The 21,803-nt window shown below is 39.8% G+C and overlaps 1 protein-coding gene across 1 annotated transcript in view; it reads right to left on the bottom strand.

Moving 5' to 3' along the window:
• Positions 1-21,803, bottom strand: part of COL14A1 (collagen type XIV alpha 1 chain) — a 131,489-nt gene that overhangs the window by 51,351 nt on the left and 58,335 nt on the right. Inside the window, exons 19-30 of the mRNA XM_063299632.1 lie at positions 18,068-18,197; positions 17,832-17,954; positions 16,973-17,122; positions 15,611-15,727; positions 13,582-13,728; positions 13,007-13,081; positions 10,676-10,815; positions 10,076-10,199; positions 9,795-9,938; positions 8,759-8,923; positions 6,825-6,863; positions 4,735-4,873 (exon numbers count right to left, since the gene is read on the bottom strand). Of these exons, the coding sequence (XP_063155702.1) occupies positions 4,735-4,873; positions 6,825-6,863; positions 8,759-8,923; positions 9,795-9,938; positions 10,076-10,199; positions 10,676-10,815; positions 13,007-13,081; positions 13,582-13,728; positions 15,611-15,727; positions 16,973-17,122; positions 17,832-17,954; positions 18,068-18,197 (1,493 nt within the window). The remainder of the gene's footprint in view (positions 1-4,734; positions 4,874-6,824; positions 6,864-8,758; positions 8,924-9,794; positions 9,939-10,075; positions 10,200-10,675; positions 10,816-13,006; positions 13,082-13,581; positions 13,729-15,610; positions 15,728-16,972; positions 17,123-17,831; positions 17,955-18,067; positions 18,198-21,803) is intronic.

Here is a 21,803-nt window from a genome sequence, read left to right as displayed (position 1 = left end):
ACAGAAGGGTGTTAGTAGAAGGAAGGCATTCTATCAATCATGTTAAAATTGCAGCTTTCCCCAAACACCCTAACAATTCTTGCCCTTTTAATCCTATCATAAGTGCAGAGTTTTGAGCCAGCCTAAGTGAATGTGTTCTGCATGGATCCCCATATCCTCTAAATAAACAGGCTCCATCAAACTGCATTCAAGACTCCTGACCAACTGAGAGTCACCATCTCCATATACAGCTGGTAAATACTGTACATACCTCTGACTAAATATTTCAGTGTTAATACTTTTCCTAACTTTGACTCTTGCCCATGAAATTGGTTGCTGTTACTGTTCCATATTTTAACGTTATTTTTAGGAATGGAGAATGCTATACACCTGTTCATATATTTTCCCAGCTGGCAGCCCACCAGGTGTGTTGCTGTTACTGTGGGAATTCTGGGAGTTATAGTTACCACACAACTAGGAAGCTCCAGGTTCAGAGAGGCCATATGACATTATTTTTTTAATTTGCTGAGATTTTCTTTTGGAAAGAAGCTAGGATATCAAGTTTTAAAGAAACAAATACAATGAACAAGCATATATAAGTCCCCAAATCCCTTAGTGCATTTGTATGGCTGCTAATCATTCTGATGGTTGATAACATTGCAGGGTCACTGATAAAATGGCCTTGCTCTGCATAGAACATTCACATGGGCTAGTACAAAACATGCAATACAATTACTGGCTTTATTCTAGAAAGCTAATAACAGTACTGATTTCAGATACAGGTATTTCTACTCCTTGCTTGCTATTTGAATTAAATGACTGGGAGGGTCTGATTACAGAGACTACATTTTCCTAGTTAAATCACACTTAAGCTCTTGGAAGATATGCTGCTGTTTGCTAATGCAATGGTAAGACATTTTCTTCCTCTTTTATAATTTTCATAATGAAAGCTCACACATCTTGAATCAGGTATGCAAATAAGACTAACCACACTGAAACCAGCAAGCATCTCCTAATGAGGCAATTTTCAGTTCTTCATTGCTCCTCCAGAGGAAGTAGTTGGAAGAAAGCAAAATCTATTATATTTAACTATAACCTATCATCATACCTTGGGTAACCCTTCTGGCACTATATACTCTTGGCATATACTCCTGGCACCCTTTGCTCACCCCTCCTGGGAACACCCCCTGCCACCACAATGAGGCAGCAGAGCAGGACTTGTGGTGTGTGTGTGGACAACAGGAACATCTAATCCTACCTGAGTTAATCATTAGAGAAGAACCATCAGAACAGATAATACTGTATCTAGTATAGTAGGAGTTGCAAATCTGAACATATATTTGAAACACATGTATAAAGGTTGACTTGTCATCAATATTTCACCAGAAATAAAGGGATATCAGGGTGGAAGGGGTGAATAATTAGGAAACATCTTCAGGCAAACAAATGAAAAGAAAATAAATTCAAGGTCTTTGTCAGGGGATTGTGTACAATTCAAACTTTGTGGACTTTTATTTGGGGGGGGGGGATGTCCTCACTTGCAAGCTGAGAATTTTGAAAAAAATCAAAGGAATGTAAATAAGCTTAGGAAAAATTCGGATATCCCTAAAACCGAAGGGATATGCAATAGAAGGATTACTATAGCTCTGAGCTGTAGGAACGTCCTGTAAGACATCTAGCCGATGAGCAAATCAAATACTTGCCCCTAAACTCTAATCACTAAATTGGGCATCACATCTCCCCTTTTCTGGAGACAGCCTTTGCACCACTAGAGACATTTTTATTTAACTGAGAAGCAAAATTAAACGCTTATTGCTTATATATTATTGACTTGATTTGTTCCAGTTGTACACAAGGGTTTGGCTGGGAAAATAACATGCAATATTCTTAAGGCTTACACTTTCTGCCTCCACCCATGTACCTCTTCTGCCACGTTACAAGCTTTACTCCCCACCCCACCCCCAGCATGCCTTTCATTGCTAATCCTTACAGTCTGCAGAATCCACACATGAGCTCAATTAGCTTTATCTCTCCACTTAACAGAATGCTCTTTTTCCAGGCAATACATTTCTCCCTCATATTTCCAACGTTCAACCCTTATGCCAGAGTGAGACAGATGATGAACCACTTTAACAAATAAGGAGGAATTTTTGAGCATAAGTCTGGCCCCAGGAAAGATTAATACTGGTAACATGCCAGGGAACGTGTAGGCAGCCTTGCATTAAGAGCAGAGATGCTTACTGTAAATGTTTGCGGAAAAAAGGATCTGCCCACATTTCTTCTTGGAAAGCAAGTTAAAATTTCAATCCAAAAACAATAGTACAGTGAGATGTCTCTATCCAGGCATCTCTCCAAAACCAGCACAACTTGTAGACCTTCTTTTCCCTTATGAAATGAATAATTGATTAAAGGCAGGACGATGGGGCTTCAAAGATTAAACAAGTCCCTTGTTCCCAATATGGAAGGATGTCCTACCGTGAGAGCAACCCAGGATGCTGGTTTTCGGGAGTTTCCATTTTACAAAACCTTTTACACATGTGGAATAAATTTAATGCCTGTAGAAACTTAGAGAGATTACCCACACTGGATGGCATTCAGAAGCTGCAGAACTAGGTACCGCTAAAGATATGAAAGTAATCTGCTCAAATACTGCAATTTCCCAAATTTAAGGGGAAAGGAAGGCAACCCTGTTGGCTTTGGTGATTCATCCATAGGTCCCTTGGCTCCCTGTACTGGCTTTATCATTTGCCCTTTGTACCCTGCAATTACAGGGAAAGAACTAGAGCATTACCCAATGCTGCATAAATGCGGTGCAAATTTCTCCTATTCTCACCCACACTAAGGGTGCAAGATAGGCATAATTCCTTCTGGGTCTGGTTGCATATGCCAAGAGTGGTGATTTGCAATGGTGAAAGATCTCAAAATCCACCCTCCACTAATGGAGATAAATTCCAGATAAAATGGCTATATTGGAAAGCACCAAAATGAATAATGAGGTCTAGTTCCTGTCCTTTACAGAGAGAAGGCTTAGTACAGCTGTCATATATGTAGTAGCCACCCCACTTCTCAGTGCTTTTGAAACACACCACCTAGTTTAACTTGCACAGGATTGGCATTCAACAGATCTAGGTAGTTACTCAGCTGAAGACCTACATTGATGACATGGCTTTGAAATTTAAACTAGAAAGGCATACCTATCAAGTTCCAATTTCAGTTTGGGTCCTTGCCAGAGATCCATCTCGTACTGCAGCTGAAACTTAAGCCTTAGTTCTCCCCTTAAGTTCTCTGTTGTCTTAAATGACCACATTAAATGCTGTCCTGAAATTAGGCTGGCTACTGCTTAGTGATTGTCCCAGCTTAAGGCCCCAGCAACAGCAGATGTTCTAATCCAGCCTTTCTCAACCTTTTGACCCTGGAGGAACCCTTGAAATATTTTTCAGGCCTCGGGGAACCCCTGCACATTTGGGCTCATATATAGGCCAGAAATTACAAAATTATTATATTCGTTTCATGGGTAGGCCTGTTTACATGCTTTCACAGTGTTCTTGAACTAAAAATAAAGAATGAAACTTACCTCTTTAATGTGAAGTTGCTGGAATTTGAAATCATTTTTTAAATAAATTGTGATCTCCCAGGGAACCCCTAATGACCTTTTGCAGAACCCTAGGGTTCCACAGAACCCTGGTTGAGAAACCCTGATCTAGTCCATCTAGGTTGGATGTACACACTGCAGTTCTGGATACAGAAATGTCAGTTCATTGCTTTGCATGGCATTCACAGCTTACAAGCACAGTGGTCTACATTTCATCACTTCTGATTCTTTTGCTGACAAAACACATAGCATTTCCCCTTTAAAGTTACCCCACAGCTCCACAACCATGCAGATGCATAGTATTCAGATATAATGGATTCAAATCATTTGCTGATGTTGTCAGCTAACTGCTGTTTCTTGTTTAATCTGAATAGAAAAAACTGTGGGGAGTTTAAACTGGAATATGTCCTGAACATGTCAATTTCCAGCCATGTTTTTTTATCCAGGCTGATTTGTGCTGATTTGGATGAAAGGACAAACTGGGGTTATACTGAGTATGGAAGCAAATGTTTCTGATCCCCTTCTAGAAGTCATACTGGAGGAGAAGGGAGGGAAATCTGGACTGCAGATGTAACACTAAACTTTGTTTTAGTGTTGCATCTCAATGCAACTACTGACTCAACCTTGCAACTTTAGCTAAGATGCGTCCATCAAATTTCTGCTTGGAATTCTTTCAAGATGTTTACAAGTTAGTGAGAAATCTCTCAGGAAAGAAAGAGATATCTGGGGGAGAATTTCCAGATGCCATTTCTTTTTCCTACCACCTCTCTCCCTAGATAATACTTCTTTATCAGGGAGCCTTCCTCCTTTGGCTTTTAATCCAAAAAGCCTTTTTTTTCCCCAGTGCAAAACAATTGCCATCACGTACAAAAATTGCAGGATATTTTTGTTACTTTATGCTTTTAGTCATTAAACATGATATGCGTGTGCACGTGCAATGTCTATCTGTGTGCAAGGTTGTGTGCATACACACATGCACATTCACATATATCAGTACTCTGTATTTGCACATAAAAATGGCATTCTAACTCCAATATAAGTAACCTCCCATTCCAGGATGCAATATCACACTATTATTGACATTGCTAGGTTACATAAGTTCTTTTTTAATAGTTGTCTACAACTATAATTCTATGTTGTAAAGTATTATCTGCTGTACATACTTAGTTGGCTGGGAGACCAAGGCATCCTGATGCAGTCCATAACAGGGGTAGGCATTAAACGTTCCAGGTTCCATAGACACCCCTTCCACAGCTGCAAACTCTTTTTCAACCAAGCCAAACATCTCCATCATTTTAAATCCTGGAAACCATAACAGAGAAATGTGTGTGTCACTTCTACTTCTCAATATGAATGGGAAGTTAAACATGAGTTATGTAATTAAGATTTATATTGTGACAGAGTTTAGCAGTTCAGGCACTGAAAATTCTTGCAATCTGACAGTTACACTCTTGCACAACTATCAAAACACGTTCTCATGCTTTCAATTTCCATTGTACTTGAAGCAGAAGAGGCTAATTAAGGAAACACAGTAGCAGGTAAACCTATGCTTCCTTTTGATCAAAGACACCGTCCATCTACAACAGTGTTTCTCAACCTTGGCAACTTGTGTTGGAATTATCAGGGGTCAACTCAGCATTGTCTCATAAGCATAAGGGGCTCTTTCTAGTAAACACATCTCTATTCTGCTTGTGGGATGTCACATGGGTCACCTGATTTCCACTTCCTCCTCCTTCTTGGGTTTGGGGATTAACAATCTCCATTTTTCCTCTTGGGCACACCTGCAAGCAGGAGGTGCTGCAGAATGCAGCTCTCATCCTTTCATCTCACTTGCACGCAGACATTTCTATTTCCATAGAAATGTGTCTATAAAGAACCAGTGATGAATAAGTGCTTTCTACTATGAAGCTACTTGTATCCAGATCCACTGAAAAAATGTAAGCTACCTTTTTTTCTCTTCATCTAACTACTGTGTGAAGACTGAATTCTTTTCTGAACGTAATTAAGTTTAATGTGCAAGTTTCTTTTGGTTCACGCTTTTACTTTGCAAGATTGTTAGCTGCTTGGAGTTCTTTTATTAACCTTTAAAAACTCCATCAATGTGAAGATGTGTGGACTTCAACTCCCAGAATTCCCCAGCCAGCAAGGTTGAGAAACACTGATTTAGAGTATCTACTCTGATTGTAAAGAAGTTGTCCAAGGGTGTCAGAGAGATTCCCAGCCCTTCTACCAGAAGGAGCAAAGAAGGTGGAATTTTGCTAATACTGTTATAAATATTTATACTTTCTTTTTGTTAGTGCACAAAGAGACAAAAAGAGCTGCAAACCCCAATCATATGATGTTGGAAGAGACTCCTGAGAATTCCATGGATAGCCAAGAAAACTAACAAATGGATCATCAAACAAATCAACCCAGAGATCTCACTCAAGGCACAAATGACCAAGCTCAAATTGTCATATTTTGGACTCATTATGCAAAGATCTAGCAGGCTGGAGAAGACTCTAATGCTGGGAAAAGTAGAAGGAAAGAGAAAGAGATGACCAGCAGCAAAGTGGATAGACTCAGTAATAGTGGTGGTAGATACACTCTTGGAAGACCTGAAGAACCGGGCTGGGGACAGATCATCCAGGAGAAGACCTATATATGTGGTTGCTAAGTGCTGACACCAACGTGATGGCACATAATCAATCATTTAAATATAAATCAGATTAGCTTTAGTCTGGCTGGCCAACTCTGTTGTTTTGGGCTGCCCACCCCAACCCATCCAACTCCACCCTACTTTTGGACCTGTGACCTTCAGCTCATAAATGAAAAGCCCAACTATAGCATTCAAGCTGCAAAACTTGATTATTGTAACAAACACAATTTATCATTTGGTTGAACGCTGGTTTCCAGTTGTAGTTTCCTCACCCCATTTATTGTGCAGTGAAAGCACCATATAGCGTGTAATATTATCTTTATTATTTATTTATTGTTATTTAAATTTGGTATAGTCACTCCAGGAGACTTTGGACGGCTTACAAAATCCAAAAGCAATAAAACAGTTAAAACACACACAACATAGTCTGGGGCAAAACAACCAAAACAATAACCACACCAGGGCCCCATAAATAACACAGAAAACTAGATGGATCCCTCTCAATTGCTATCCTTTTTAAGCTGTAACTATTGCAAGGAGATATACCATTTACATCCTACATCATTCACATCTTGCCTATTACATGAAAAATGTACCCTCTTAATAAAAACATACCTGCTAAACTATTGCCATCTTTATACACCAATGGACAAGCTGTAAAAAGAAAGAAAAAAATGATCTTTGAGAAGAAATATTCATAATGCCAAGTGTATTATATTTTTCACCTATGCATGAAAAACGGCATCAACAGCAAGAGATCAAAACGCGCCAAGAACGTGGCCTGATGCACCAATTTTTTTTTAAAAGGTGTCAAAAATTTATCAAGCATTCCTTTTGCCAGGTTTCTTGCACTACAATATTTCCTATTAAACAATAAACTTTAGATTCATCTTGGGGCTATTGATTCTTCAGGTTACTGAAATAAACACGGCAATGTTGTCTTTGTTGCGATCAATGGCATCTCTCCATCTCTTCTGAAAAGTCAGTCCACATTTGGAAAGCATCACAAACAAAGTCACCGCTGCTCTGTAGCTGCAATTTCAGGCAAAACAGATGTTTGAAAACCAACAGTCATGCCTTTATTTTCTATGGCTGGGATGGACAACCAGTAGCTACAGGACTGCCTTGTTATTCTCTTTGGCACTCAATAGCTCATGATGACACAGCTATATGAATTATAGCCATTATTAGATTGGATGCTTTATTACTGTAATGTATGGTAGAAAGAGAAGGGTGAAAACTTTAAAGAATGCCGTGTATTAAGTAGTGTACAGACATGATGGAAACAAGGGTGGTTTGCAAGGATAGAAAGCTAGTGAAACTAGATTTTGCTTGGCATGGTAAACTTGAAGTAGGTACAATGAACTAGTTCTAGCTACATTTCCTTTTCTTTTTTCTTATCTCCATCCTTTAATTTCTTTCTCTTATCTCCCTCCTTAGAACTTTTTACTCCTTTTCCGTTTTTTGCAAATCGTTGCTTGACCCCAAAAGGGAATAACATGATGGAAATATAGGCAAGTATGTATATAACAAGTTTTCCATTACTGCCTTTTCTCTTGTATTTAAAGTATTTTTTAGAATTCTTTACAGTGCCTGGAGATACTTGAAAGGCTGAAAAGAACGTTCTCCATAAGTAATAATAAATGACAAATAATCATGCCACTGATTTTCAGTCATCATACTACTAAAATGTAGCTTGGAAGACATGAATTAACTATGGCAAGATTAGCACTATGTTTTTTTGTGAAAATGGGGGTGCTCTGGAGAATGGAGGCAGAATCGACATGGAAACATTTAAAGCTTTACTATAATTAAAAATAGGGACTTCTCTATCTTAAAATGGGAAAATCTTGGCTCCACCCATGTAGATGACATAATCCCACCCACTTTGATTTATCATCCTGGCACTACAGCCCTGGATACTTCTGAATACCTTTCACTGCTATAGGTCTATGGTATAAAGGGAAAAGCACACTGAACTTGATTAATATATAAGAACAACCAAGCCTGGTTCAGCTCATTTCTGAAAGCCTATTATAAAATTAATTAGGATGCCTTTACGTGGGCTTTTTTTCTGGAATTTTTTTTTAAAATCATTCTCTTGATCATCATTGCCCGACATCATTGCCGAACAGACACATTCCAGTCAATTCTTTCCCCTAAGTCTTTTAAAGACATTCTCTGTGGCTTTTTTTTCTTACTGTAGAAGCATCCCATCCAACTTGACAAAGTAGGTGTTAAATGATGGAAGCAGTTTCTTTCTAGTGATGTGTTTGTAATTGATTTATTCATAACATGGTTTGAAATTATTGTTATTAGCTATCTTGAGCACCATCTGCATTGTCTATAAATGCAATGCACAATTTTACAATGCCACCATCAAGTGCACACTTCTCTGGGAGAAAACTTTAAACTTAATGGACTGACTTCTAAATAAACATGAACAGAAATGGGATGCTGGGCACAATCAGTCTGCAGATCAAGTGAGCAAAATGCTCTTCTTATTTGGGGCAATAGGCAGGAGGAAGAAAAGAAGCTGATGTGCTAACTTGCAGAGGCTGTTTCACAGACAAAAGTGATCAGTTCATCTTCAATCTTCTTAAAGGCATCAAAGTCATCCACAAAGAAAACATGTCTCTCGCTAGGCTTGCTTCCAATGTTAACCAGTTCTGCATAATCAGCATCTGCTACTCCAATGGCAAATATACTAAACCCTAGAGAAGGAAGGAAGGAAACATTCCTGTGATCAGTTAATTGCTACATACATAAATAAAAGCTGAAGATATTTTTATTAATCTAGCTGAGGCTTCCCCAGCCCATATCCTCCAGATGTGTTGGACTAATGCTCTGATCATTTCCCAGCTAACAGTCTAAGAGAACGGTGGGTATTACAGTCCAACGCATCCAGAGGGCAGATTGGAGAAGATTGCTCTAGCTACTTTTTGGGCCAAGCCTAGTTTTCTGCAGGGCCCAGAAGAACTCACAACTCACTTCCTTGCTCTTATCAACACCATCTGTTTACTCTTTCTGCATTTTCAGAAAAGGATTGGTTTTGGAAACCCTTTCCTTTGGCTAGCCAAGTTTATTTTAGGAACAGAAATGACATATTTCTGAGTCAAATGGATAAAGAAGCATATTTCCCTTATTTTCTCAACTACATATGATCTAATACTAATATTTGCTGTGCCAGCATACTCCTATTGCAAGCTAGAGTGTTTTGGAAAGTGAAATTATAGGAGTTACAGTCCCAGCAAATCTAGAGGGCACCAGGTGGAAGAAGGCTATTATGAACACTAATGTGGAAGCTAATCCTATGGAAGGCTTGCTTCTGAGTAAACATTTATGGACTACCCTATACATGTCTTGTGGCAACTAAGTATCCAATTAACTAACAGATATGCAAAGAGTTTGGGATCATATATGCTACACCATTATTTGCTCAATCATGGTTTGTTCAATAAACTACAATTGGCTAGTTCACAAAACATGCTAACTGAGCTATCTCTTTATTTTCCATGGAAGGCCAGCCACATTTGTATCAAGCTGGTGACACTGTGATTGTTTCCTAAGAAAATGAAACCTTACCGTCTAGTTGCATCTCTCTGGAAACTTTGTTCACATCATCTTGAGATCGCCCGTCTGTGATCACTACTAAAACTTTTGGGATCCCCTTCCTGGTCCCAGACTCCAAAGTAAATAAGATCTGTTGTGCGTGTTTAATTGCTCTGCCTGGGAAGGGAGGGAGGAAGGAAGGAGGTCTTCATGTAGTGATAAACCATTATTTGTTGTCTAAGAAAAGCTGCAATGAATCTGAACTTTGAAAACTCTCTCTCTTCTCCTACAGCTCTTCTGGCAATCCAACTCACCTGTTTTGGTGTTTCCCCCTTTGTATGCTATGTGTTGAATGGCATCCAATAGAGTTTCTTTGGTTCTATAGGCATTCAATTTAAACTCTGTCCTCGGGTCATCACTGAACTGAGCAATTGCCACCTGAATAACAAAGACACCTTAATAATAATTAATATACACAATTTAACAAGTGGAGTGGGGTATTCAATCACTTTTTTATTCCCCCCTATGAGTCAGATATGGGAAGGAGCATGAAGCAAGAAGATCACTTCAGAAAAAGTTGTCTAGTCACCAAGCCAAAGAAAGTGGGAATTTTTTCTCCCTGTCTCAAAATACAGGGTCATGCAAAGAAGCTAATTTGATAGAGATTTAGAACAGACAAAAGGGTACCTTTTCATGTAGGTTGGTGAAAACATACAGTTTAAAAACTACAGAGAAATTGTAGCTGCCAAAAGTCTTTGGATTGCATTGGAATAGAAATGTGAAAAATAAACAGAATAAATATTTTTTCAGACTATTTTGTTATGGTACTATATTTTGATACAATTTAAGACATTTCACACTCAACTTTAAAATGTTCATATATATTTCTTCAATGGATCTTCTCCCTCACTCACCTGAGTTCCATCAGGACCAATCTTGTCAAGAGCACCAACAGTGCTATATAGAAAGCCAATTATTTTGTTGAAATTTTCATCTCCAATACTCCAAGACCCATCCACCAAAAACACCAGGTCAGCCTTTGCAGCTTTGCAAACTGCAAAAATACACAAAGTACTTAGAAATAAAAAAGAAACAGGATTCCATGACAAAGTAGGCAGAAGCATGCTCATATAAACAGATATTTTCACTTATTTTGACAAACGTTTGTTCCTCATAATAGACCACACACTACTCCTTACCTTTGTAACAACATTTGCATATTTCTCCACCAATTTCCCAATTTTAGTAAACATTCTATCAAGGTACACAAATTCATCTACATGCTTTGATTGCATATCTTACTTGCAATTCTTGATTTAATTTTCCTTCTCAAATATGGCTACTTTGGTCTTTAATACATTAATTTACAGATCCATACTTATTCTTTCATCTTACAATCTAACATTCATTGCAAATTATTCAGCTTCTCAGCCAACAACACAGCAACATTTCCATGCAAAAGTAATGCACATTCATGTCCCGACAAACCCAGCTCTAATATCACACAAACATCCATTCTACATTTATCCATAAACACTTTGAATAACCAAGGGGACAATGCCAAACCATGTGCTAAGCATTCCATTTATTCTCACACATGCTTTACTTCCATGATACCCCATTCTTCATGATCAATCAACCTTTTAGCTCCATGTTTGCCAAGAATTATTCATAATTCACTCCAACTCACCTTATCACACATTATCTCGAAATCAACAAACATGCAATGCAATTTCTTTCTCACATTCATATGTTTCTTAATGACCTGCTACACAGCAAAAATTTGTCCTGCACCCCCTGAAACTACCAATTATGGATGATCTCTGGTGGGAGCAGGATGGAGGGAGTGCATCCATCCTGGCTCTCTTGGGCCTCTCAGTGGCTTTCGATACCATCGACCGTGGTATCCTTCTGGGGTGGCTCAGGGGGTTGGGGGTGGGCGGTGTAGTTTTGCACTGGTTCACGTCCTTCCTCCAGGGCCGTTCCCAATCGGTGGTGATAGGAGAGGAGAGATCCGGCCCTCAACCCCTCCATTGTGGGGTGCCGCAGGGTTCGGTTCTCTCTCCTCTCTTGTTTAACATCTACATGAAACCACTGGGTGAGATCATCCGTCACCACGGGCTGAGATATCATCAGTATGCTGATGATACTCAATTATACATCTCTATCCTGGGTGAGGTAAGTGATGCGGTCTCCACCCTTTCCAGGTGCCTGGGGGCTGTGGGGGCCTGGATGGGGAACAACAGGCTTCAACTGAACCCTGGTAAGACAGAGTGGCTGTGGATTGATGGCCCCTCGGGTTCCAGGAAGCTGTCATCTTTGGTTCTGGATGGGGTGGCACTGCCCCATTTGGAACCAATGCGGAACCTGGGGGTCCTCCTGGACTCATGACTCCCACTCAAAGAGCAGGTGGCAGTCACGGCCAGGAGGGCCTTTGCACATCTTCGGGTGGTGCACCAGCTACGCCCATTCTTGGACCGAGATGCCCTCCGAACAGTCACTCATGCCCTTGTCATCTCCCATATAGACTACTGCAATGTGCTTTACATGGGGCTACCCTTGAAAAGTATTCAGAAGCTTCAGCTGGTCCAGAATGCGGCTGCGTGGACAGTTATCGGGGCTGTAAAACCAGCCCATGTGACACCACTGTTATGCAAGCTGCATCGGGTACCAGTTTGCTTCCGGGTCCAATTCAAGGTGTTGGTTATCACCTTTAAAGCCCTACATGGCATGGGACCAGGGTACCTGAGGGACCGTCTCGTCCCCATAACATCAACCCGTCCCACCCGGTCAGGCAGGGAGGGCATGCTATGGACCCCAACAGTAAAGGAATTTCGTCTAGAGTTTTTTTTTTGTCACTCTTGTATCCTTTACTAGTTTTCTCACTCTTTCATCATAAACTATCAAAACAATTGTGCTTTTTGATCCATTTCTTTTCCACATGTACACCTAAATACTCCTATGCTTAAACCACATATTCAAAACAAAGATAATCTCTAAGCAGATACCAAACAGATACCATTTTAATGCATTCTTGGGTCTCCAAATGGTACAACCACTTTTTCTGCAGTTTTTTGCCTTGTTCCCACCCATCTTTTTATGTCAAGAGGTTGTCCTGCAAGCCAACATACTGTTATCCACATCCTAGTAACCAGAGTTACATGTAGTACACTGACATACTATAGTTAAATAATCCTTAACAAAAACCTCTTAGTATTATTTTTTTCTTTTTACAGAAAGATTACCTTCCTTTGCTGGAGGAATTGTAGGCTGTGGAGTGGTGGTTGAAGGAGTTGGTGGTGGTTCAGTTGGATATGGCACTAAGGATGGAGAAAATAAATGTTAGAAGAGAACTGTATAGGAATGGCAATATGTACTGTATGCCTTGCTGAGATTTTGGGAGAGCAAGAATAAAATAAAAAACATGGTTCTAAGCCTGGCTACTGAGATCCCACTTATAGAGATCTGAAGTGTTCCTTCAAGTCCAAAATCTGGAGATTCCCACATACTGGAGCTGGTATCTACTCTGTTGACCAGTCAAAGCAGATAAATACGTTCCTAATAGTCATAGTAGGCCTGCCCATCACAAGTGTTTCCTTCAGTGTTTGAAGAAGAGTCTGAGGCCTGGCCTCACAAATTCCAACTAATGTAGACATCATCACTTCATAAACTCCTAGTTCCAGCTGTTGTCTCTGATGCTATTATATCAAATAGAAACAGTCATCAAAAATGTGATAGGAAGATTGAATCTCTGCTTAATTCTGATAACTAATACATGAACTATACTTAGTCAGCATTATATAAGAAATAATTGACTCACGTGTTGACTCTGTTATACTGACAGCAGGCCCTTCTATTTCCTGAACTTGTGCATAAACACTGATATTATACTTTGTGCCAGGAAAGAGTTCAAAGAAGCAGTGCCTAGAAGTCCCCCAACCTAGCAGCTCTTCTTCTGTTGCCCCATCTGAAAGTAGAGAGAGAACATTAAATGTTCAGGACTTGATTGCTATTTTCTAGAATACAGAGCATAATAAAGAAGAGCATTGTAAACACAAGTATAGTTTGAATTGTAAGTTCCTCCAGGGAAGAAGACTGCGTATATGATCATGAATCACTCCTGTTTCTCATACTCCTTCATGATGAAGTAACTCTAATCTACTGATGCCAGCCTTTGGGTACACCAGATCAGGAAACAGAATCATGCAAGCCTGGCTGTGCTTTACCTCCCCTCCCTCTTCTATCCCAGTGAATCAAGGAGAAGCCAGCCTCTTCCAAAGACTATCTTGTTTCCCAGGACTTAAGGAATGTTTCAGCCTCTTTGCTTGTATAATGGTTCTTTCTATTTCCTTCAAGGTCATCTCCCTGATTCACTACAATTAAAGTAGGTTACTTCAAATTTTTGAGGTTGGTGGGCATGTTTGGAATTTTAAGAGCATATTGTGTGTGCGTAAAATGGTTGCCGGGGTGTCTTGTCTGTTTTACAAAATGGCTGCCACGATAGGCATGGAATTTGGATAGTCTTTCTATAAACCACTTGGCATTGGTCATCCACCATTTTTACTTTTGAAGAATGCCAACTTCCCATATATAAACTTTCAATTAAAATAACTAGATTTTTAAAACAAGACTGCTGAACGATAACAAAGATGTCTACAGGTACATTTGTGTCTAAATACCATGATAGAGACTTCTGCCCTAATGAAGACCTCAGATTGCTACCAGCATGGATTAGTTAGCCTTTTAAGGGGAGAGTTTCAGCAGTTCAAAGCTTCTGACCATGTCTAATGGTATGTGGGAATGACTTTGGGAGACTGGGCCCAGAAATGCTGCCTAGGGAATGGTCAGATAAGAGACAGCATATCCCACAGCTGGATAGTGGGCAGGACAAGAGGCTCAGAAGAGACCCTCCTTAGTTTCTCTGGCTGTAAAGGAGATGGTGGGAGAATTGTACTTTCAGACTTGTAAGATTTTGTTAATATAGCCTTACAATAAAACCAAGATTATGGCAACCACCTTGACTGATAACTGGCAAATAGAGGGAGAAAATGTAGAAGCAGTGAAAGACTTTGTATTTCTAGGTGCAAAGATTACTGCAGATGCTGACTGCAGTCAGGAAATCAGAAGACGCTTAATCCTTGGGAGAAGGGCAATGACAAATCTCGATAAAATAGTCAAGAGCAGAGACCTCACACTGACAACAAAGGTCCACATAGTTGAAGCAATGGTATTCCCCGTAGTAACGTATGGCTGCGAGAGCTGGACCATAAGGAAGGCTGAGCGAAGGAAGATCGATGCTTTGGAACTGTGGTGTTGGAGGAAAATTCTGGGAGTGCCTTGGACTGCAAGAAGATCAAACCAGTCCATCCTCCAGGAAATAAAGCCAGACTGCTCACTTGAGGGAATGATATTAAAGGCAAAACTGAAATACTTTGGCCACATAATGAGAAGACAGGACACCCTGGAGAAGATGCTGATGCTCGGGAGAGTGGAGGGCAAAAGGAAGAGGGGCCGACCAAGGGCAAGGTGGATGGATGATATTCTAGAGGTGACGGACTTGTCCCTGGGGGAGCTGGGGTTGTTGACGACCGACAGGAAGCTCTGGCGTGGGCTCGTCCATGAAGTCACGAAGAGTCGGAAGCGACTAAACGAATAAACAACAAACAAAGCCTCACAATAAAGTAGAATTAGCTCATCTGGTTCCTATCTGGACTACCTGGTAAGGCTGACATCACATCACTCTTGCCTTTCAGGTAAGAGAGAGACATACCTCTTACCTGGATGTCTTCTCATGCCAGATAGGGAATATCTTAATAGTTGAGCAACATATATATGATATACTGACTTACCAGTAAGAGATTTTATTACAACTCTGTAAGCAGTTGCATGTCTATGGGGCTGCCATTGAGCACATAAACTTGTCATTTGGTGTTGATAAGCTCCTAGGTTTGTCACACCCAAATACACTGCAAAGAAGTATACAATATTAATAATGTGTCTTTTTATCAACTCCAGCATACACAAAAAGGCATATGAAAACATTCTTTTGTACCTGATTTAGATATCATATGTTCTTGCTTAAAGGTGTTCCTTTTTTAACCAGAATTAGAACCCAGGGGAACTTTTAACAGTGGTGCTAAGTTAGTGCTAACAGTGGAAAGACATACTACTCCACCATGGGAAAGCAAATCATGGAAGCAAAGGGGAACTTCTAACGTTGTTCCAAAATCTGCCTTGTGGCTTCTGAAAAGTGTTCTTCCTCTGTAGTGAAAGAGGCTTTTGTTCTTCTACTGCATTCCACTGATGATGCTTTGAGCACAGCTGATTGTTGGAGATGGTGGTGGGGTTTCATATGACAGATCTTTCCAGCATTCTGAAGCCTCCCTGGCTGTCCACACCTCCCAGTCTGAAAGATGTCTGCAGGAGAAATGCCCTCATTTTGTATTCCTTTGGCTGGGCTGAAGGGTGTGAAACCTGGAATGCTGCAGACTGCTGGAGAGAGAACTGTACAGGACAACCCCACACACCTCTTGGCCACTTGGTCACCCAAACTTCAGACTCAGGCTATGAGAATTTCATGAACATTTTGTTCTCCTCTGAAATACATTAGAAAAGCATCTTCTCTTTCATCAGACTGAAGAACGCAGGAGAAATGTTCAGCCAAGCACTAAGAAGGGGAAACAGAAGGAGAAATGACAAAGAGGTTTAGGCATAACATCTGAAGTCCTTCAAAGATTTTGGAGAGAAGAGCTCCAGAGTCATACTTTAGTCTCATTACTCCTTCTTCTCTTTATAGTTTATGACTGTAGATTCCTCGTTGATCACAGTTTAGTCACTTGTGTTTGCACAACATGCTTAACTAGGAAAGCTGGGGAAAGGGGTCAACATTTACCAGGTTTCAAACACCCAAAATGACATAAGTTTTCAGAACTATTACAAGAATGGACCTGACCACTTTAGTAACCAAAAAGGGGTGTACTAAAATGGATCTGATTTTAAAAAGTTATCTTCAACTTTCTGTTCCAAATAGACAATATTTGGCACAGACCCTCATTCTTTGTGTCATACCCAGATTACGACTTCTTGTTAAAGGAAATTATCATAGTTAAAAATAAAGACAGAAAAGAGGAATGATCCCCTTTTTCATGCTAAGGTTACCAGTGAAATATGATCCATGGAAAAGAGGATACCAAGAAACAGCAGGTTCTTACATGTTTTGGCAATATCTGTTAAGGCTTCACTAAATCCTGTCGAGTATGAAGCAAATACTTTAACATTATATTCTGTTCCACTAAGCAAATTCAAGATAAGGATAGTATTGATGTCATCACCCACAAAGGTTTCAAGTGCTGGTCCAGAGACTGAAAGAAACAAGAAAGGAATTCAGTGAACCTGTTTTTTCCATAAAACTGCATTTAGGTTAAAGGCACTGGGAAATTTCATTATTACTTCTGATCCCGAAGAATGATCCTTAATTTGAAAGCAGGAAAACATAGCAAGAGGCCTATAATAACATAATAATATAAATATGATATGTAGATGTGATGCATAGTTTCATTTTTATTCACAAATTATTTGTTTGTTTTACAGGCTCTAACCTCTGAAGTTCAGAAAAGAAAAAGGAAAGATTTCTTTGTTTAGAATTGCTGTGGAAACCTGGCTCTTCACCCAGGCCTTTTGTGAGGGAGCATGAGACCCCTTGCTTCATCATGCTTGCCGTCTTTTATCTTTAATTTTTATGTTTTATTGATTTTATTGTAATTTCTCTCTTTTATTATTATTACCCAGAGTCATTGAGAGTAGGGCAGCATACAAGTTTAATACATTATTATTGTTGTTGTTATTGTTATTATTTCCCTTTCAATTGTTTTTCCAGACACACAAAAATCCCCTACCCAACTGCTTTTACCCCCACCACAGGAAGAAAATATATATGAGTATCTTTTCCTCTGTGTAGATAAGAGTGAGAATTTGGAAGGAACATTTACATGTCTGATTTAACTATTGTTCTAAGATAGCAGCTACACAAAGTATAAATAAAGCGCACAGGCAAATATTTTAAGCACTCACTATTCACAGGTTTATATACAATCCTGTACCCCATCATGGGAGACCGAGGGGCATCCCAGCTAATCCTTAATCGATTGTACCATTCATCAGAGACCTTCAGATTTCGTGGAGGAGAGAGAGGCACTAAGGGGGGAAAACGTATTATAAATTATGTTTTTCCCAACACATCTTAGAAAAACAGCTTAATTAAATACAGGCAGTTGCTTATACTTGAGCCTTTACAACTTTGTACTCACAAGTTTTTCCTGGAGCTGACAAACTGACTCCTTCTCCATCAGAATAGATCGGGGTGACCATAATTTTATATTCAGTGTCTGAGAGCAAAGACTGAAGAAGCAAATTGTTTTGCCTTGCAGGGACGGTAACCTGGATGGAAGAAATGTTAAAAACAAATACTACAACTGCATCATATGATGTCTTAGAGTTTGGTTGTAATAAAAAACAAAAACAAGTTAAAAGACAAAAAAACAACTTGGTGTGCATGCATACATCTTTGTATTTTGTTATATGTGTGTTTTTCAGAACCTGATATGCCATGATTTCCAAATTTAAATCAGATAATGAAGATTTTATCTAGAAGAATTTATCTAGATAAAGATCTACAAGATTTTTGGACACAAAGGTGCATATTTTTTCCCCATTTGTGGGTTTAGCATTCTTAAGAAAACGTCATATATGAAACAATTCTTAGTGCATTTACTACATCACACATGGTTACAATTCCGTATCAGCAGAAGAATCCTGGGAATTATAGCTTGGAGATCGTGATGGAAGATGAGATATATGAAGTTGTCTTCCGAGTACTACAATTACCAGCATTCCTTATAGAGAAGGAATTACTAGGAAACCAGCTGTACACCATTGTACCAGTTGGTTGTTTGCAAGGTAACATCCCTTTCATGTTATGTAACACCCCAGGCCTTGCAACAATAAACACCTTGTTCTTTCAACACCTTGTTCTTTCACCTTTGAATCCAGTTTTTGTGATATTTTTGTGATATGCAGCTCACGGGCAATTCTTGGTGCCCCAAGATTGGCACATGTAAGACCCCCGCTGCGTGAGCTGCATTGGGTGCCGGTCTGTTTCCAGGCCCAATTCAAGGTGTTGGTTGTCACCTTTAAAGCCCTACATGGCATGGGTCCAGGTTACCTGAGGGACCATCTCATCCCCATCACATGGACCCATCCAACCCGGTCATGCAGAGAGGGCATGCTACGGACCCCGTCTGTAAGAGAATGCTGACTGGCAGGATCCAGGAAGCGGGCCTTCTCTGCAGCAGCTCTGCAGCCCTTTGGAACATTCTTCCCCCGGAGGTAAGTCAAGCTCCTTCGCTCCTGGACTTCCAGAATAAGACCTGGCTCTGCAACCTCGCTTGGGGTGAGGGCGGGAAGTAGTCATTCCTGGGGATGGCTAGTGCCATGAAGTGGTCTCATGCATGCACGAACTGAAGTAGAATCTTGAATCCTATTTTACAATTATATTTATATTATATATGTATATGTTATATATCATGTTATTTTAGGGTATTTTAACTTTATTGTAAGCCACCCAGACTCCCTGATGAAATTTGAGAAATAAGTAATAAATAAATATCTACAAATGCATTCCAACCTTTATGAAAGGATGGACAACCTTTCTGCTGCTGGAGTTGCAATTATTTAATTTTTTTTGGCAGTTGAGCCTTGCAAGAAGTGGGGATCATATTAGGAACACAAAGGCTGAGGAGAAGGACCAGAAATTTTAGCTCCCTTCTTTCCCAGTTATGGGGAGGCTTCCAGGATAGCATTTTTTCAGTGCATTAAGCCTATTTCTTAGTTTCCTACCAAACATTGGTAAGAAATGTTACCACTGCTAATTTTCAGCAGGTTATCACCAAATTTCAGGGATGCCATTTTTCTGATGGCTACGAAAGGAAATCTGTGGGACAGGATTCCAAGCAGCTCATCAGTTGTCCACCCTTGCTTTGAAGTGAAAAGATACGAAAGAGGCAGGATTGTGAAACCACACTGATTTTTACATCCCTAACATCTCCTGGCTTTAGAAATAAATGTTTTTTAAAACATGTACAGTGTAACTTATTATTAACCAGTATTTAATTAGGGCCTCCACCAGCACAGATTACCTTCTTGGTAGGTCAGCTGAAACATGTCAGTTTTCTGTGTCAAGAGCAGAACTGAATTATTTGTGAATATGGATGAGTACAGATGCTTTTTGTAACATTGAGCTTCTACTTCTTCCTTCCTTTGTTCTTGACAATGTGCTCTTGGCTTTGAGTTTTAAAATATGTTGCCGTACTCCAGATATTAGATATTGCCAAACTCTGCTAACCACTAAGAGATGCTGAGCAGCTGTGGCTTTTACTGTGGTCACATTCCATGTTACCAGCCATTTGCATGAATGATATCAATTAATCCGTGCAATAAAAATGCTGACCAGAACTTACTTACTTACTTCCTTCCTTCCTTCCTTCCTTCCTTCCTTCCTTCCTTCCTTCCTTTCTTTCTTTCTTTCTTTCTTTCTTTCTTTCTTTCACAGTCACATATGATACTGCTTAACCCCCTTGCTATTGTTCAAAGCAGTGGTTTAAAAATCAACAACCAGTCAAGCTTCAGCCAGCACTTCCCATATCATCTTAGATGCTGATGAGTGTCTTGCTTTGCTGCAGATGATTCTGGACCTGGATCTAGAGAGTGGATGGAAAACTTTTGTACCCAGTGGGTCCCCTTTTTGGGAGAGATGGGCGGTGATAGAAATTTGAAAAATAAATAAATTAAATAAATGAATAAATAAATATGGCAGTTAACATTTTGGGAAAGCCCAAGGTTCACAGTGCAGTAGGGAATTTATGCCAATAGTGGGTGGTGGGTCTAATTTTTCCCTTAAGTTTTAGATGGTGAACCTTGAGTGAGTTTCTTCACATTTTAAAATCTGTTAAGCTTCCTGTAAGACTTCTGCTATTGTTTTTCATGAGCTTCCTGCCTCAGGAAAATGAGAAATTGGATCATCAATTTTCAGCAATATTAGTCAGAGGATCTTCTGGAGGCTGCAAAAAAGGGAGTCAAGCATTGTCCATCCCTGATCCAGAGCACATACTCAGTTGAAGAGATTATACCACTTTTTAAAACTAATTGATTCTCCATTGCACATACCAATCATAGATATAGAATGGATGGAGAAAGGGAAAGTAGAAGAAGTAGCTGTGGCAGGAAGAGAAGAAAAGAGAAAGCTGGTGAGAAGGAAGGCAAAGAGACAACTGAACAGGGCAGGAAAGAAAAGCTAGAGAATCCCTCTTTAGCTATTACAAAATGGTTGAAAAGTCACCAGGAAAGCAGTTAGTCCCAAGGCCTCCATGCTTTTCAGCAGAGATGTTGACAAGAATTTGCACAGCCTGCCCATTCCTTTGTTTCCAAAAGTTTCTTATCTTTTGACCAGTGAATATAAGACATCCCTTCCCAATTCACAAGTAATTATGTTGAGGGGAAAAAAGAACTGGACAATCCACAGACTGTAATGAAGCTAAGCTATGAAATTACCCTGATTTTCAGAGGAGAGAAAAATTCACTTCTCCTTATGCAATGATCCTTTAGGTCATTTATTTATTGAACATAATTACATAATTCTTAGCATTAAAGGTAGGAAGTAAGATGAAAGAGATTGCCAATTGTGATGGAATGTGAGGGTGATGGGGGGAAATGGGGGGAAAAGATGCCAGCTAGGGAATGATCAGATAAAAGAGAAAGGAGCCCACAACAGAGTAACAGCCAGAGGAAGAAACTTAGGAAGGACCTATCCTAACTACTCAGGTGGTAAATAGGGAGGGCAGGAGGCTTGTACTTTCAGGCTTGCTAGATCCCTAGGTGGCATCTCTCCACCACCCACCAGTCTTCCAAGGTCACCCTCACATTCCATCACACTAATAATACAGACAAAAACAGTTATCATTTAAGCATGCAAATCCATTAAAAACACAC

Source organism: Candoia aspera, chromosome 3 (assembly GCF_035149785.1).
Source record: "Candoia aspera isolate rCanAsp1 chromosome 3, rCanAsp1.hap2, whole genome shotgun sequence".
NCBI classification, from domain to species: domain Eukaryota; kingdom Metazoa; phylum Chordata; class Lepidosauria; order Squamata; family Boidae; genus Candoia; species Candoia aspera.
This window is presented reverse-complemented; position numbering and strand designations above follow the sequence as displayed.